We start from the raw sequence: 18,045 nt of genomic DNA on the forward strand, positions 1-18,045 counted from the left end.
TAATAGAGATGCCAGTTTAAGAGACAGGGACTCTCCCCTGATGGGAAGCAGGCACAGGTAGCTTCACGAGCAGACAGCATAGGGCACTCCCATTTCTCCTCCCTGTGCTCATTTCCCGGCTGGGCTGGAGCTCTGCTGTCAGACGGATCCTCCCCACCACCCCCTGCAAAACATCCCGACTCTTTCTGCAGAACTACCTGCCATGAGAGACAATCAATATGATTGCTGCTGGCCACAGCTCACTTACTGGCGGCTGGATTGATTGCGCGCTTGTCAGTGTGGAGTCCACAGGCAAACACACGTGTGAGCCCTCCCTCCCCCTTGCTCTGTAGGAGATTATCAGATGCATGTGGCCCTAACGAAGGACAAGCAGAAAAATGATTCCAAAGCGTGTGCTTTGGCTTCAGCCATCAAGCTGAAAGAAATTCAGATTTATGACAATTAAATCTATGCAGAAATGCATTTGTGAAACAAAGAAGCACATTTGTGGGTCAGATAAAGAACCCCAACAAAACAAGCTTCTTGAAGTCCATTCTCCTAAATACTTACAAGGGTCTGCAGACAGCTGAGACTGCAAACTGGCAAGAAGAGCTGGGAAGGATGGACTGGGTCTGAGCATAGCCCCATGTGCACATGGGTGGGCTGCACCTGTTCCCCATTTGTCTCCTCAGCTGTTCTGTGCCCATACCTGCAAATGCAGTAGTGGCACACCACACTGTAGCTTTGCTGAGACGCAGTCCCACAACGGACAAAAGATATTGCTAAGGTTAACCATGAGGACAGAGAACTTGGCACTCGCCTGCTTGTAAGACATGTTGATGCATTGCCCATCTGATAGCAGACCCTGGGATCCAAGTGATACGCAAATCCTCAGACTGCTGAGGATTCAGTCACCTGTAACACTCCAATATCATCAACCTTGTGTAATGCTGGTGCTAAGACATCAGTTTCTCTGAACGTGAAGGAGAATCTGACTGCGCAAAGTAAATATTGATCATCATTCACAGACACGTGTGAGAGTCATTGGGCTCAGGAACATGTGACCTTACTCCGGAGGGGATGAGCAATTAGTGGTTTTCCCCTTGAAGCCAAGTCCAGCATCTGTACCCGTGCACGTGTCCGACATGTTACGACCTCAAATCAGGCTCCTGCAGAGGAGGGCTGCAGCCTGCTGCAGCAGACCCGCCAAGGGAGGCTTCTCCACCCCCTCAAGGCTGGCGGGCCAGGCTGGTTATCTCCCCGGACAGCCTATTTGCCACAGTTATGCACCGCACATGTGCGTCAAGGGAAACAGCCAGACATGCATAGATTTACTGCCCCTCTCAGAGCCATCACAGAATATCCACGAACCTCACAGCATTCCCATGTGCATGCTGCATGGAGGAAACAAATATCCTGAGGCCACATGCGGACTCTCAGCAGCGCTCTGACAGCAGGAGCACACGTGGCCGCACCTGCAGGGTACACTCAAGGCCAGGCACAGCTGACAGAGCTGCTCCTGTCCACCCACAAGATGCACTGCATAGGACACGGGAGTAGGCAAATGCATACACTAATCCAGTTGCCTTTTCAAGCAGTTAACTGAGAAAAACATTCTGAAAATGAACTGAAAATACCCCCCGGAACTCCTTCCAAACTTGAAGTTTTACATTTGTTTTGCACAGAGCAACAGTAACAGTAGGAGTAAGCTTTGTTACTCTTCTGAGCACACATAGCGCCCTAAACTTACGGCAACTGCTCTGTCATTCATTAGGAGAAAACATTCAGATTTTGAATCCTTTGATTCAACCCTTTGATCTCTAGCCACATTTGTAGCATCACTGACACGTACATGGCAAACTTTGAATCACATACAAACACCATTTACAAGGAAGCAATATCGGTGCCTCCAGTCCTGCGTGCTTTCTCTAAGGCAGCTGCAGCCACCTCAGCTGAGGCACTGCAGATTCAGCTCTGCTTCCTTCAGCTCTTGGCACGTTTTTGTGTAAATTAGAGGAGGAAGCAAATTCCTGGAGCTAATGCAAAACATAACAATATCCATAGCAGACATTTACATTGTGTGCAGACTGGACAGAGGCAGAATTTACCTGCAAGTTACTTGAGAGCCCTCAAGCTGCAGAAATGGCTTCCTGTGTGAAGCTGCCCCAAGGGAACACTTCTGCCTCAGCAAGCAATTCAGAAGAACCCCAAACCCAGACCTTAGCGTCTCCCAGGAATACAGCACTATTAACCAGAAGCTCTTTTCAGTACCAGAAAATACATATCTAAGCTTAATTCACCTGAAAAGAAACCACTACTGTGAAGTGACAGAGGCAGTGCACTACATTAGAGCTCCCAGCAGTCTGCAGTTACCTCACAGAAGTGGGCTGCACCATGATCAAAAGCCCCCACATGAAAACACCACAGAAACAGAAAGCACAGGACTCACCCATCCTCATCTGGGCCTGTCTCACATCCACACCACAGGTTCCCTTCAGACTTTAGCGCTGCTCCTACCCACAGCGGTAGCATGCAGCCAGACTGGGGGAGAATTGGAGCTCAGCAGCCACCCACCCTCAGGTGCAGGTGATTTGCTAAACTCTCAGGAAACAAATCAGCTGTGTGCTCCAGAATTCTCTTTGTGCAAAGCTTGTGGAGATCATGTAGAGTCCACTGGGAGTTCAGTTTTTAGCCTTTGTGAAGGCTCCTTTGTGTCCTGTGCCTGCTTCATTCTCTGGGATCACACGCTGGCTGCAGTACAAAGACTTCTGATAACCATAATTCTGCCAGTTTCCCTTTCTTTAAAAGTAAGAGATTTGAGCATCCCCTCTCTGGAGTCAGTCTCTCTCAGCACCTGCCTTACGGCCTGTTCTCAGACAAAGGGAAGAGGAGAGTAGGACGCCATTTCCCAGGGCCCGACTGCCCGCCGTGTGGTGGCACTTCCAACATGGCAGCGCGGCCTCCGCCTGAGGGAGGGCCCTAAGCTCACTGCAAAGGAGATACTCCCTGCTTCTGTCAGTGGTGGCATTCTGCATTTTAACAACTGTAGAGAAATAAGTAACATTAAAACCAAAATGCAGCATGTGGAACACAGGAGAGCACAGCGAGCCACGCAGTGCCTGTTGTGCTGCAGCACAGCTCAGCAGGGACGTGCTGTCCCCCTGGCCCTCACCTGTCTGAGTTGTACTTGCAGCTCCGTCCCTGAGCATGGTCAACAGCCCCTGGTGCAGGATCCGCAGCCCTTTGCCTTCACCACCTCGCTGCATTTTGTCTGGGAGTGCAGTGTAACCAGCCGGGCCTGGTGCAGTGCAGCGCTCATGGTGGGTCAAGCAGATGGAAGGGGTTTTACAGCAGCCGGAGGCTTCTTCTGAACAGAAGTATTGATATAGCAGGTAGAAACAGGAAGCCCTTGCACCTCGGTGGCAACAGATGTCAGCTGTGTTGCCGCCTTGTTATTTCGTCGTGACTTCTGCTGTATTTGGTGTTTTCACCCTGTCCCCACCTTCCATGACAGAAAAGTCCATTCCTGGTTTTGTGGCTGTGATAAAAGTTTGGAAGTGCTGTTTGCATCTCTGAAAAATTCAAACAAATATGCAATACCGGATGGTGCATGTGTATATTTCTGCCTGTGTGTGTATATCTGCATCTTTTCCTTTTGTTGTGGGTAAAGCTGAAGTTGTGCACAGAAATAATGTTATCTCTGGGCACCCACCATGTGTTTATCAAAGTCAAGAAGGAAATACGGTTTTAAATAATTAACCAACATAAATACTGTAACAATATATGTAAAAATATACAGAGCATTCACTTGCATATCCATTCTCATACTTCTCACGCTTTAATCATTCTCCATTAGAGTTTTAATCCCTCAGTTTAAAGGGGGTCTCTGAAATCTAATGGAAGATTCTGGGAGAATCTGCAGATCTTGCATGGAAGGGCTGTAATTAGGAATAGCTTGATAGGCAGGCATCTGACCGCCACGTGAGTAAGTCACTCTTCCCTGAGTTATAGTATACAATGTACACGGATCTCCTTCAAACAAACCTCACCAGAGCTGCATAATTTCTGTGACATAAAGGAAAATGAGGGAGGAGGGAGGAGTGAAGGGGTAACGAATTAAAAATACGCATTTAAATCCTTCAGTGGAGCATTTCAGCACCATTTCATTCGTGTTGCCAAAGATGAGAACAGAATTTGGCCTTCGCAGTGATCACAGGGAAATTAGAAAAGGATAAGGAGTGGCACTCATATTCTGTGCTGTTGGTGTGATAGCGTATGAATACAGAGCTGAATTCAAAGGTGTATTTGGTCAGGCTTAGGAAACAAGGAGAAATTAGAAGTAGACACTTGTTCTTTAACAGTTACCTCTTTTTTTTTTTTTTCTCATTTCCTGTATATTTGGTAAAATACAGATTTTGGTAAAGCATCACTTTATCATCATTGCTTTATTTTCTGTTCACAGTTGAGGGATAATTACTGCAACTGTGGTTTGCATTGTGGTCCCTGCTGTATTCCTTTGTCTGTAACTTCAGCCTCTGGCTTGGCAACACCTGCCACAGAGGAGACGATGAGAATCCCTGATGCTGCCAGAACGCAGACCAGGAAGCATCGTAAACTGCTTCTGATCTGCTTGCTGGATTATTGCTTGAATGCTAGCAAATGCAGTGTGTGTCTGTCCGCCTAGGGGAGGGGTTCAATTACCTGAGATTCTCTGCAGATATTAGCAGTGTCTCATGGGGAAATCTCATTTAGTATGCAGAATAAAATCGCTATGGCACTGATCATATGATTTGAAGACTCAATCCTGAAGCAGCACTACAAAAAGGGGAGGTGAAACCGCACAAGACACTCCGCTCAGACAGCATGAGGCTGTGAGCCGCACACGAATTTTATTCAGCAGGCAGGAGGAGAGCTGCTGGATTGGTCTATTAGATGTGTAGTCGGGAAACCACAGGAAAGCTTTATTTCTGGCAAGTCTGCATTTTGTCAGGATGCATCACTGGTGTTACTAGAAAAAAAGGAAGCCCGCTGCTACAGAGATTAAAAGGTAGAAGCAGTGACAGCTACAGAAGATCACTGTGAAACTCCTTTGAAAACCACCTTAACCTCCTCTCTCAAGAGTGAATTTAACCCTTGGAGGGCACTGGTTCCAACTGACTGTCTGGAAAGTGTGGTGAACAGGATGAATGCTATGAGGAAGCATTCCACCAACAGCAGTGCAAACTAGAGGAGAACTTCTACCTGCATTGCTGACATTTGGCAAAAATTATACAAGAAAGCATTCTGGTACCAGAATCTTGGGTTTGAGTGTTTTCTTTTTCTTTTCTCCTTGAGTCCTGGAGAAGGATTTCGTGTTCTCCTCCTACCCATAAACACACCCAAGGAAAACACAAACCGGGACTTGGAATCCTGCAGACTTTCCAAAGAACAGGCATGGTACAAAATGTGATTTTGGTGTTTTTCCGCAGGCGACTCAGCCAAAGACCTGCTGTTGAGGAGCTAGAAAGAAGAAATATACTTAAACGTGAGTACTTCCTCCATGAAATACTCTCTCTATATATTTGCTGAAACCAGCAATTACATTTGTAAAACGTATTCATTTTAAAGAGATATTCATTTATTGGGATTATTTTCTGTACCTAAAAGTTTTCATGTTTAACATGTCCTAGGTTTCAAATGTTGCAGAAATCAGAATTTGATACACTTTGATAAGGCATGCAATTTAGTACAGAAAAGAGGGACTTGCTTAAATTTCAGCTTTGGAATAATTTTTATTGTGAATACACTGTTATGGGTGTCTGAGAGGGGAGTAGCATCCAAGTGCAGTGACACGTAGACTATCATTTTTCAAGACATTGACTGTCTTGGCTAAAGGGAATGGACAAAGCATCCTTGCAAATGTGTGAGGACATTTCCAAAGGCAGGTCAGAGAACTGTCTTTCTGAGGTATTAACAGTTGTTAGAGGGACAATTCCAGGCCTATTATAAATACAGCTACAAGGGGACATTGCTCAACATCTTTCAAATAAATGCTGGGCAGAAACTTGAAACTCTTTTCCTAAAGATTTGTTTTATGGCTGAGGGATCAAACAGGCAATAGATGCATTGGGAATCCTCTAAGCTAGGAGAAGAGAGAGCTCTAAAATTTTCTCTGCTATGGGGTTTGAGATGGGAGAATGAGGGAAGCTAAATGCTTGAGAAAAAAGAATATTGGTCCTGTTATTTTTGTGATTTAGTTAGTGTTGAAAGTGAAAAACAAACAAACAAACAACACAACACCCCCATAGCAGAATGATGGGCTGTTGTGATAATGGTTTGCTTCTCATTCATTTAACGTAAATAAAACATCTATATATGGCCACATATAATGTTGCTATATGGCATATGTCATAGAAACAAACAATGCTGCCTTTGGTATTTAATTCATATTTAATTATCAATGTGATTTGCAGTTCTTTAGGAAAAAAGTTACCCACATTTTGTTACCTAAAATTTAATGTCTCAGAACTTTCTTTTATAGAAAAAACCTACACAGTTGCTATTGAAGTTATCATAGATTTCATTTCACTTTTAACACAAAGGGATTCCATAGTTGACTTAGATTTTTAGTACTCTTCCAATGCATACGTTGTGCATGGTTAAATTGGATGCATCTGACAAATGTGCATAGCTAAGTGAGAAACAGGGTGCATTCCTTGAAAATGTGAATGGATGAACGTGGCCTAAATTTACCTGTCAGCTACGCAAGAGATAAGAAAACAGAAAAAAAACATTAATGCAAGATTCTGAAATGTGGAATCAGATTCTCAAGAGTCAGTGCCTCAGATCTGTGATTTTTTCTTTTTATTTATTTAGTTCCCTAAGGCAGGACTGATCTCCACCAAAAAAAATCTGTTCCTTTATGTTTACTTCTTGAAGAATGCTGCTTACATCCTTAATCTGGGTTAAATGGACAAGCTTTAATAATAAAAGTTTGAATACATTCATATAATGAGCTTAGAGAGAGATAAAGCAGAAAGAAGATAAAGCAGAATTAAAGATATTTCCTGAATGCCAGCTAAACATACTGGTCTAGATTTGTATCTCATTTAAAGGAGCTCCCAACATGAAGCAAATCCATTGACTTCAGTTTGGTTGCTCAGGCTCTATACAGATTCGTCTGAGATCATAGTCACTTCTATTCCAGTTACCTGTTCCATTATAGAAAAAGTTAAGCATCTTTCAAGAGCTGAGGTCATCACTAAGCTGTGACAGCAGGAATCTTAAAAGGCTGGGCAGATACAACAACTCTCATCTCAGTTTTGAATGAATGTGGAAATTAGTCAACTTTCCTTCTATTAGTGTGAATATAGAAATTATTGTATGGTTTTTAAACACCTGCATGGGGTCTGACATGCAAAGATGTGGCAACATAAATACTCTTCAGTGAAATCACTTCAACGTCCTCCAGTTTGTAAGGGTTTGTACAGTTGACTCATAAGTTTCCTAACATCTCTGATGTTAATAACACACTCTGCTAAGGAAAATGTGAAGCCAACACTTTCTTACAATTTTGCCGAACTTCTACATCCTTTGCTTTAATGACAGAAACGTGGCTGGTTTACCATCACAACTGAAATCAAGACTTAGGTGTTCCCACGTGTTTTGTACTCAGCAGAAAGCTGACACTGACATTCAAGAAGGCAGCATCTCTTAAAACACACTCTAAAACCCCCAGTTCATTCTTAACACCAGGAACTGTTTCAGTGTTATGCACAGCTAAGAATTCCCTCCATAACTCACAGAGCAGAAAAAATGAATTACAGTACTACACATGTCACTTCATAATTGGGAGCATCTCTCTACTGAGATTTATAAAGCCAGCCCTCCCTAACGAGCGTAGCTATGTGTAGGCAGAGTGATGCTGATAGGGAAAACCTCTCTGGTTTGTCCCTGTATTGAATTTTGTAATGCCTTTGCTAGCAGTTCCTATCTAATCTTGCTTCATATTTTCCAAATGAATTATTTCTTATGTTTTCACATTTGGCATTTTCTTGGAGCTGGGAATGAGCACTGAGCATGTCTGAAGGTATCACAGCAAAGGGTCACTATGTAATGTTTTGTATATTCAAATTTGTAAGCAAATTTTCCGATCAGAAATTGGTATCTGTGGTTTTTATTTTGGAATTCTCTCAGTGCACATCTGACAGTGATATGCTAAAAGGCACCATAGCACAGAAAATTATTTTCTTTTAATAGAAATATCTAGATATGGAAATATATAATACTCTAAAATGAGTGAATTAAAGAGTAGTTAAGCATTTTAATAAATTCTTGCAAAAAGCTCTGCATCTTAGAATACACTCTACTTTTTAAAGCATTCTCCTTTCAGACATTTCACACTTAAATAGATACTCATCCCTCAGACAGCATGACTTCTAGTTGCTCTATTCTGTTCCATTTTGTCGCCTTGCTATATTAGCATGTTATAATATTTTATATTCACATGATTTACGTTTCTGCTATAGCCAGCTGTGGCTACGCACTACTATGTTACTCTGTGTTGATCCTTATGATGGCATTTCATTGTAATCTAATAAGCGTAAAAATACGGAATGCTTCATTACTAAAAATATCATTTTGGAAACTCATCTGCACTGCTAGTGCCTTTTTAAGGCATGTTAAAGCACACGCCTGATTTTTAATACTGGATGTATAATAAACTAGAGAATCCCAGAATGGTTAAACATTTTTTTCTGGGTCTTCAGCTTTGTTCAGGTCACAGGCTCATGCCTGAATTTAGTAACAGATAGTACTAGAAATAGAAACGCCATTACCTCGTATCCCAAGGCAAAGGATATATTTCACACAGTGTTACAGCACTCCACTCTATTTTTAGACCCAGTGTGTAGGAGTTATCACGGCTTGAATGCTAATAGGCACAACACACAAAAGCTAGCTGGCTTAGGTTAGAATGGAATGCTACAAAAGAAAACTTGTGAGGATAAAGAGGCTCGAATATGAGTGGCACAGATAAAAAGCATGCAAGTCAAAGATAACTACTGTGGCAGCGTGACCATCTAAAGATGTAGCCTGAGAATTAAGGTTATACAGGACAGAACATTACTTTCCCTGAAGCTCCTGCAATAAGTCTTTTCAGCATCTACTGCAACATAATGGCTCCAGCAATATGGAGAACACACAAAAAAAGATGATTAACTACGGAATATTTTGATTTTATTTCGGATGTTCGTACAATTTGAGAGTTGATGTGGCTGCTGTTGGCTTACTACATCTTGGAACTGCAGTTCAGAGCTCAGGAACAGCTGCCAGTGGCACCAGTACCTTGTCCTCACAGAGAGGTAACTGTACCTTGTAGTAGAGAACCAGAGACGTACTGAGCTAAGAAAACAACTAAGAGCCAGCTACTAATTTTTATGTGACGTAATTCTTACTGCCTGGAACTTTGGAAAGTACTGTTCTTCCTCATGAAGAAAATCATCCTTTTTCTTTTTATATTCTCTGCAGAACGAAATGATCAAACTGAACAGGAAGAAAGAAGGGAAATCAAACAGAGACTGACAAGAAAGGTAAAATCTTGCAATACCTTCTATTAGCTTTTAGAAAGCTAGTAAAACATTGAACAGTCACCTCGGTCATTGTTACGCTACACTTCCTCCTCAGCAGTGCCTGAGATAGAGGTGTCTAGTACATGAATATCTACCATGTCTCAGCTATGAGAATTAATAGCATATTTACAGATAAATCTTAAATGAAAAGAACAGTATTTGCTTCCACACTATGTATTTCACAGCTATACTGCTATAAAAGCAGTACTTCATTCTTGGTAGCGGAACTGCCTCCCTGCTGAGCACCAGAAGCGCTCCCACAATACATTTCTCTTTGCATTTTAAGGTGTTCTGAGATCTTGTTATTGTTCTGTTCCCAGGGAACCCTTTTGGAACTATAAGCCAAATGTGCCAATAACTTGTTATATCCAAACTGGCATTTTGAAGTGGGTCTAGTGCTGAAAACATTGTGCAATACGCTGCTGAATGCAGTAGAGAAACTCTACGTTGTGCACGTAACAAATTCATTATTATTCTTTTGCCTATTCTAAATTTATGCATTTTATCAGTTTCAAGGTCAAAATGTTTTCATCTTTTCTCCATTATAAAGCCACCGTGCTGTAGTCCACAACTCAACTCAAACACTTATTGCTCTCCTAACAGTAGTCTAAAGGACTTAACATTTCCATGGAATTTCCAAGAGGTGTTTTTATTCAGATCCATAAATTCACACTAAGCTAAGATGGCAAGCAGAAAATGTTGCACAGTTTATTGAAATGTTCATTACTAATATTGGTTCTATTTTACAAAACTATTTAATGCAGCTTAACCAGAGACCTACAGTAGATGAACTAAGAGACAGAAAGATCCTGATTCGATTCAGTGACTATGTAGAAGTGGCAAAAGCACAGGACTATGACAGACGAGCAGATAAACCGTGGACAAGACTATCAGCAGCTGATAAGGTACTGACAGAATTAAAATATTATTGCTTTCTACTTTGTCTAAAATGCTACGGTGGATTCTGCAAGGACATTTAACCTCTGTAAATGTTGTGGTTACTTGATATGCTGTAAACACACTGACCAATGTATACTGTCATAAAAAATGCTATTTATAAGAAAAATGCTTATTTAGTACTACAGAGGTCAGCTTATCCATCGGTGGGGGGAGGGAGGGAAAGGTGGATACAGCCTTTCTTCATGCTTTAGGCTGCAACTCAAAACCACTTCCAGTGAGTACACTATTGACATTCATCCTCAAGCTGGAAGTTTTTTTCTTAGACACACAAATGCCCTTCACTACATTTTGAAACATGCAAGTATTTCCTCTCCCGTTGCCTGTGAATACTCAAGGAGTCGGTTGATCTTACATTTTCACGAGCATACGCAAGCAATTGTTTCTGCTCCATCATATACCTGCCACATATCTAATTTACATACGAATTTGATTTTCACATTTAAGTACTTGAGATTCAGCCAAAAGAGTTCAGCATGATTCCAGCTAGAACAGTTGTTGAATAAGGAGTTTTGAAGTTTCAGGGATGCAGCAAATAGAACAAGTGCAGATGCTAGGATAATTACAGGATAAGATGGCAAATACACGGCCGGATTACCTACTGCTTTGGTCTGAGATGTGGAAGTCAAATTCTTTCTTCTTCATTCCAGTACTTCCCAAGTAAGAATTGTGATAAATGGCTTTAGAAGACTTACATAGAGAAGGAACAATATATTATCTTTTCCTACATTAGCTCTTCTCTAGCAATCCATATATTCATCAGGAATCTGTATAACCTAAATATTCAGCGTCTCTACTGTCACAGTATGCTTTGCTGTACCCAACACCTATTATTTCTACTTAATGAAACTCATGTTCTGCTCTGTGAGTCTTGTATTTTACAATGCTTATAAATACAAAATTATTTGTTAACCCTCTTCTATTTTCAATTCCTAGGCAGCAATTCGGAAAGAGCTAAATGAATACAAAAGTAATGAAATGGAGGTACATGCATCAAGTAAACATTTGACAAGGTCAGTCTTCCAGCTATTTATTTCCACTGTCTGCTAATAACCAGTCTCTTAAGAGTCCTGAATCTGTAGATTTTGGTCTTAGATGCTGAATGTGCATGATCTTAATTGAGCTTGGTATGGTCAATGAAAGGCAAATACACGAGTCATAATACCATGCACGTTAATCTAAATGTTACGGGGATAGAATTCTAGACTGTTCATGCAATTGTTAGAGCCCTTTTTCACATTATAGAGCTCAGGCTCAATGTGTAAGGCAAAATACCAGTGCACTGACAGAGTGGAATACAGGAAAAAATTTAAGGGGGGCAGTTAAGACTAGAATTGAAAAATACCTTCTAAGTGAGCTACCTGGGGAATTTAAGCAGACTGCAAGAATGCATTTTCAAATTTAGTCAGGATATTAGGAGCAAACAGGCTTACAATTTACAATTACTGCTAAAGTATTACCAATGACTGGGACTTGAATTGCACTCTGCTAAGAGAACATACCTACAGAGCAACAGCATATAATAATTCCAGACAGAATCTGAGACTATCATGTATTAATCTAACAGTATATTCTCTTATTTTCCAAAGCACCAGCCTTATTCTTACAAAGCAGTAAGATCATGGCACAAGAAAGAATGTTACTGACAATGAAAACTGTGGCCTAATTCCTAAGGGAAAAAACAAACCAACAAGCTCCACACATATTTTACATTTACATTCCCCAGGAACTGCAGAATGGCTTGGCTGGACCCTGAGAACTGTAACTGCACTACAGTCATGGCATAAAAGTGGAAATGCATTGGTGAAAATTAAACTTGCTTAAAGTTGCAAATATTCTTCAATACTGTTAATGTACCTTTAAAGAGAATGAAAACTAATTTTAAGAAACTTAATAATCTAAACCAGACTTTTTTTTTAAATTGTACTTTTTGAAGTAGTTTAAAAGTGTCTCTTATTTGTCCTAGATTTCACAGGCCATAGAAATTTTCTTCTGAGAAGAATCTGCCCTTACTTTTTGATATTGCTGCTGAACACACATCGGGGAATCGTCTTTCCCTAACGTTCAGTCCAGGATACCTTGATGTTTATGTGAAAGGAGGACTGCGGATGAAAACTCTGCAGCACTTAAATAAAGAGGGAAACACCAGAGATGTTCTTCACTTTGAAGCCAGAAGAGCAGTGGCCTGTTGAATGGGATTAGCTGCTGAAAAAGACTGAAGTTAAACTACTTGAAAGAACCTACTACTCTCCTTTACCACTTGTTTTAAACTGTTTTGCAGTCTATCATGGAAAAGGAGATGTGCATGTACAGGCTTTACCATTCCAAGGCCTCTGACATAATGGACATGACACACTGTCATTCAGTATTATGTTGATAAGACATTTTGAACTTACCACAATTAGTTTGTAAAACGCTTAAGTTCATGTTCTAAAAACTAATTTAATGTATTATAATTTCATTCTTTTTTTATATAATGTCTAACAAACACAGCTGCAAGCATTTTTGACTCCTGTTACTTTTGTTCCTTAATTAAATGACTACTTATTGCAGGAAATGAACATGTTTCCTAAAGATGTTTTTTTCCCAGGGACAGTTGGGAAGGGAAGAGATTTCAGTTATTATGCACCAGATCATATCCCTTCTTTATCAACAGAGAATCTTCAAAAAGATCATTTCAGCAAAGGACTTCCACCTTAGGTACTACTAACACTTTGCACCAGGCCCTTTGAATGTGTGTACCATATTGTCATTCTACAGCACTTTCAGACCTCTAAAGAATGACAGTTCAGTTCAGTTCATCTCATTAGAAGTTACTAATTTGCACAACCACAGACAAACAATTGATATAAAAATGTACTTTCATGCTTCGGAAACAAATTATTTTTATGTTTTAAAATAGCAAAAATGTATATACATAGCTCATATATGTATATACATAGTTCAGTGATTTCTTGATAAGAGGAAAGAAGTTACTAACTGATGATAAGCAAATAGAATTGGTTTAGAAAAATAAAAAAGCTGGCCATTTCTAATAATGTTTGACATCTAAAAACATCTGAGAATTCTTCTCAAGATACTACTAGACAGAAAAAAAAGAAAGAAAGAAAAAATACACTGATGCCTGGAAAGGACGCCTCGTGAGACTTATGAGAGCACCAAAATGGCACAGACTCCCAAGGCAAAAATGTCTCTGCAGGTGTGTTAAATGCTACCCTTTTAGGAAGTGACTCAATGTCAGAAATCTGAAACAGGTGCTGTGTTACAGCTTTGTTGAGATGATCTCCGTGAAGCCATGAAGCATGAAAATAATCAAGAAAATAAAGGTACGTAAAATTGTTTGTATAGACTACTCCTAAATTGCTGCTAGTAAACAGAAGCAGTGCTAACAGCGCACGGACATTCAGTTCTCTTCAGCTGCTCAGTGTGGGAATGCAAGAACATAAATTGTAAAGTAAACTAACATTTAAGAGCTGAAGGTAAGAACATACAGCGTAACACAAAATGTGCATCACTAAGGGCAATTCTAGAAGAAACTGATGAATCGTGGGAGATGTGATGCCCAGGACCAACAAAATTGACACTGATAATTCAGCTTGCTCTGTAGCTACCTGTAGTTTTGTACATCTTTTTAATGTTTGATTTACTTATCAAAGACTTGAATCAGCCAACTACTTGATCCAAAGATTTTTTTTTCTATTAATCGCAGTTTTATAACTTGGCTTTTCACAGAAATGCGTAACTGGCCTTTTAACATACTGCTCATTATATTTATCAACAATTTTTAATAACAAAATATTTATTGATAGCTATATTCCAGGTGTAATATACAAAAAAGGATAAGAAGAAAGGGGGGAAGTGTTTCATAAGCAGAACCACACCGTTTAGCTTAGAATCTGTTAACTACAAACTGGACTGATAGTCCATGAAAGTAACATGCCTATTTAGCACCAGGGCAGACAGCGCAGACTTTCACTGATAACAAAAATGTGTAACATACTTTCAAAGGATGTCTTAAAAACACAATAAATATTTGAAGGGTATCTTAGTTTTTTTAATTCCAAACAGTGCCTACGAGCTGTGTTACTACTGCCACTTAGCCATCTCGTAGTTATGCAGCAACATGCTTAAGGTTCTTCCCCACGTCCTCAGCTGTCCCCCCATCACAAGCATCCCAACCTTCTTGCTGCTTCGCTCTGCTGAGAGACATAAAATTGTGACTACTTCAGAGCCACACGTGATCGCTGTCAGCTAACTACTGTCTGTCTGCTGGTGGGCAAATCCAACAAGTTGTCTGGAGGCTGCATGTGCTACAGCGTGCTTGCTTTCTGTTAGAACGTAAGATACTCTTCACTGAAGGCACGCTTAGCCCAGGGAGGCCATTTTCCCTACCCTGATCTTTACCCACAGCAAAAAAGAATCAGTCCGTCAGCGCAGAGTTTCTGTCGTTCTACTTGTCTGCTTTGAATGACCTTGGGTTTTCCAAGCCACAAACTAAAAGACGAGTAGTGCTTTTGTGAATACTTTGTCATGACACGTTTCATATTTGCATCTTTGTTGAATGTGATTGTATCTGCTGGAGGACAGACAGTACAATTTCATATTTGTATTTCAGTGGAAGTTCTTACTAAAAATACCATTATTTTTCCAGTGTGCATGCAATGTAAAAAAAAGAATCTTGGCTGTAAAGTGTGCTTTTTAGAACCTTGTACAGTTAAGAGAAAGTATTTAAAACACAGATCAGATCAGTAAAAAATTCTGCATCTCATGAGGTCCATCTAGTGGGGATGACAATGATCACAGGCTTAAAATAACAAAATTTTTGAGCCTCTTTAGAAGAAAAGCACACGCTGTGCTTACATAGATGGAATGAATAGACTAAAATATTTTCTGGCTATTTCAGTTCTTCCCTGGCAGAACACAGACTCATACGTTTAAAGTTTAGTTTCTAAGAAATATTTCTGATTTGAAACTACACATTCACAATAAGCTACTTCCCCTCGGTGGTGTAAGAACACCACTAACTCTCCATTCTACTCTCAGTGCATGTGGGATGGAAACCTCTCACAGCCATTTCTGATCTAAGAAATTGCTCTACAAAGAGGGTATGTTTAATAAAGATAAAAGTAAACTTTCATGTAGGGGCATAGATTAATTTAAGCTGCTCTGAAGGTATTGAGTCAAATCCCTTGCTAAAGGTGAGTAAGGCTAACTTTCAAAATTGCTCAGTGCTGAGTGCAAGCTACTATGTATGACAATGGACTTTCCTTAATCCTTAAAACTGAAGACAGTATTGAATAAATTACCACAGGTAATTTAGAAATCAGTAAGATTTCCCATTTTCTTTGAGGAACTGTCAAAGAGTTTTCCACTTTAACTTTTACCTTAACATTGAATTTTGAATCATGTCATTTTTCTCTCTGAAAATGAACTTTAGGCAATGGTTACTCTCAGAAATAATGAAGGAGAAATCAAAGATAAATGAAGCATGTGTAGGACACAAACACTGCACAAGCAAGCCAAAGAATTTTTTTTCTTTTTTCTTTTTTTTTTTTTTTTAGTTTTGTGTTGCCATGCTGTATGAGTTCTGATTCCTGAGATGCTGGGAGCATTAATCTGGAGTCAGTTCCACAGTAAATAGGCAGCTCTGCGTATGATAGAGTAGACAACCTAATCCTGTGAGTTACTGTCTACACCCATTACTTCTCCTTGATCAACTGTATTTTTTCAATGCCTATCTTTAAACAAAAATTAAAAGTACTAAAGGCATTGTTATGAGAGTGAAAAAATTAACAGTATATAATATGCAGGATTGCAAGTAAAAAGGATTTAAAAAGTTGCTGAGGAACTATAAAACGCAGGGCAGTTTGAGGTTTGTTCTGAACATTCATAATGTGAAACTTCTAAGCTAGTATTTCTCATAATTTTCTACAAAATTAAACAAGACTCAGACACTAAATGGTAATAAAAGTGTAAATTATGACTCACAGTTCTAATAGGAAATCTTCTGACATCCAGGTAATTTATGTACAGGCATAGGCAATATTTGTATACAGGAGACATTGCTGAGCCACAGACAGCAGACCCTCCTATAGTCTGTTGTCCAGCACAAAGCATTTGCTCAGCAATGTTTTCTGTGACTGAAATGCAAAAGTGAATTGCCACTTCAAAGCAAAATGGTAATGACATCGTTTTGTAAAAACAAGACACACACTACGTTTTTCTTGAATTATTTAATATAAATATTTGCAATATAGTTCAACCATAAAATTTTACAGTCATTTTCAGTTGGAAACTCTTACTGAATTTTAATGCCACAGACGAATAGGACTGAGACTGGCACATGAGGCTGGATCCTTAAATAATTTCTTACTGTATTCTGGATCAGACAAAAGACGAAAAATAATATTCTGTACACAACGATCCAAGACGTAGATTTGAAGTGAAATGTGATTTCTCTAAAAGTTCAGTTAAATAACCTATGAAAAATGTTAATAAAGACTTCCTCAAAAATAGCGTTAGCTAAAAATAAATAAAAAATTATATATTGTATTTTGGTAGATTCAGTAAAATAATGCCAAATTTTTCTAATTATAGGAGAAGTCTTGTGGAGAAGTCTTATTCAAAAGACTTCAATTTTTATTCTGGAAAATATGCTTTCATTACAGTAGTTTCCTTAAGTAAAAAGAAAAAAAAAAGTCAAATTTTGTATTAAAAATGAGTGTTTATATTCAGCTTGAATTTCAGGAAAGTCTATGAAAGTACTACTTCAGAATTTTCCGTCTTCTGATAGAAATAATGTCTGCAATCCTCTGCGAACATTAATCAGTTCCTCTTGTTGCTGTGCAGAAAACATTACAGTTATCAGACACTTTAAATAGAACCTTTTCTTTTTCACCTTTTAATTCTTGTGTATAGTATCGTGCTTATAAAGTATCTGAAACATGATACTTTTCCATGTTAACATTCAACATACTAAGACTCAGAAATCAAACAGCACACCCATACCGGCTACTTTAATCACTCACATAAAAGGCTTAAAATATATAATACCGGCGATACCTAGATTCTAAGTCTTTCTATTTTTTCTGATAGGGTACTAAATTACTACAAGCTGTAAATTCTAATGTTCAAACAACTATACTTGCATTATCATTAGTAAATAAAAAGGAAGACAAGATAACTTCATTTACCATTTCTTTAAGAAATTTCTCTTGGAGTCCTTTCATGTCTTCTTTCATCAGATGCATCTATAAAAAGATACTTATACTGAATGCATTGTCTCTGCTTGCAATTGGTAACACACTTCCAAGATGACAATTACATCTCTAAAAGGCTTATAACTGTAAAATAAAAGGATGTACATGCATCTGCTCTCTAAAGGAGAGAGATTGTTTGCATCTAAGTTGTTCTTTCCTGGATGATTAACCATGGAGAACAAGGTCACAGAATATAGTATTCACTTTGCAGTGATTTTACAGATAATTGTACACACCTCCTA

The 18,045-nt window shown here is 39.3% G+C and overlaps 2 protein-coding genes across 11 annotated transcripts in view; one reads left to right on the forward strand and one right to left on the reverse strand.

Annotated features, from left to right (window-relative positions):
- Positions 1-13,085, forward strand: part of PHACTR3 (phosphatase and actin regulator 3) — a 95,162-nt gene extending 82,077 nt beyond the window's left edge. For both annotated transcript variants that reach the window (XM_021416905.1, XM_021416906.1), the window contains exons 9-13: positions 5,448-5,503; positions 9,487-9,548; positions 10,352-10,492; positions 11,481-11,557; positions 12,511-13,085. In XM_021416905.1, the coding sequence (XP_021272580.1) occupies positions 5,448-5,503; positions 9,487-9,548; positions 10,352-10,492; positions 11,481-11,557; positions 12,511-12,526 (352 nt within the window). In that variant the 3' untranslated portion in view covers positions 12,527-13,085. The remainder of the gene's footprint in view (positions 1-5,447; positions 5,504-9,486; positions 9,549-10,351; positions 10,493-11,480; positions 11,558-12,510) is intronic.
- Positions 16,772-18,045, reverse strand: part of SYCP2 (synaptonemal complex protein 2) — a 30,092-nt gene continuing 28,818 nt past the window's right edge. For all 9 annotated transcript variants that reach the window (XM_021416610.1, XM_021416606.1, XM_021416605.1 and 6 more), the window contains exons 45-46: positions 17,738-17,794; positions 16,772-17,385 (exon numbers count right to left, since the gene is read on the reverse strand). In XM_021416610.1, coding sequence (XP_021272285.1) covers positions 17,314-17,385; positions 17,738-17,794 — 129 coding nt within the window. In that variant the 3' untranslated portion in view covers positions 16,772-17,313. The remainder of the gene's footprint in view (positions 17,386-17,737; positions 17,795-18,045) is intronic.

This window comes from Numida meleagris, chromosome 19 (genome assembly GCF_002078875.1).
Source record: "Numida meleagris isolate 19003 breed g44 Domestic line chromosome 19, NumMel1.0, whole genome shotgun sequence".
In the NCBI taxonomy this organism is placed as follows: domain Eukaryota; kingdom Metazoa; phylum Chordata; class Aves; order Galliformes; family Numididae; genus Numida; species Numida meleagris.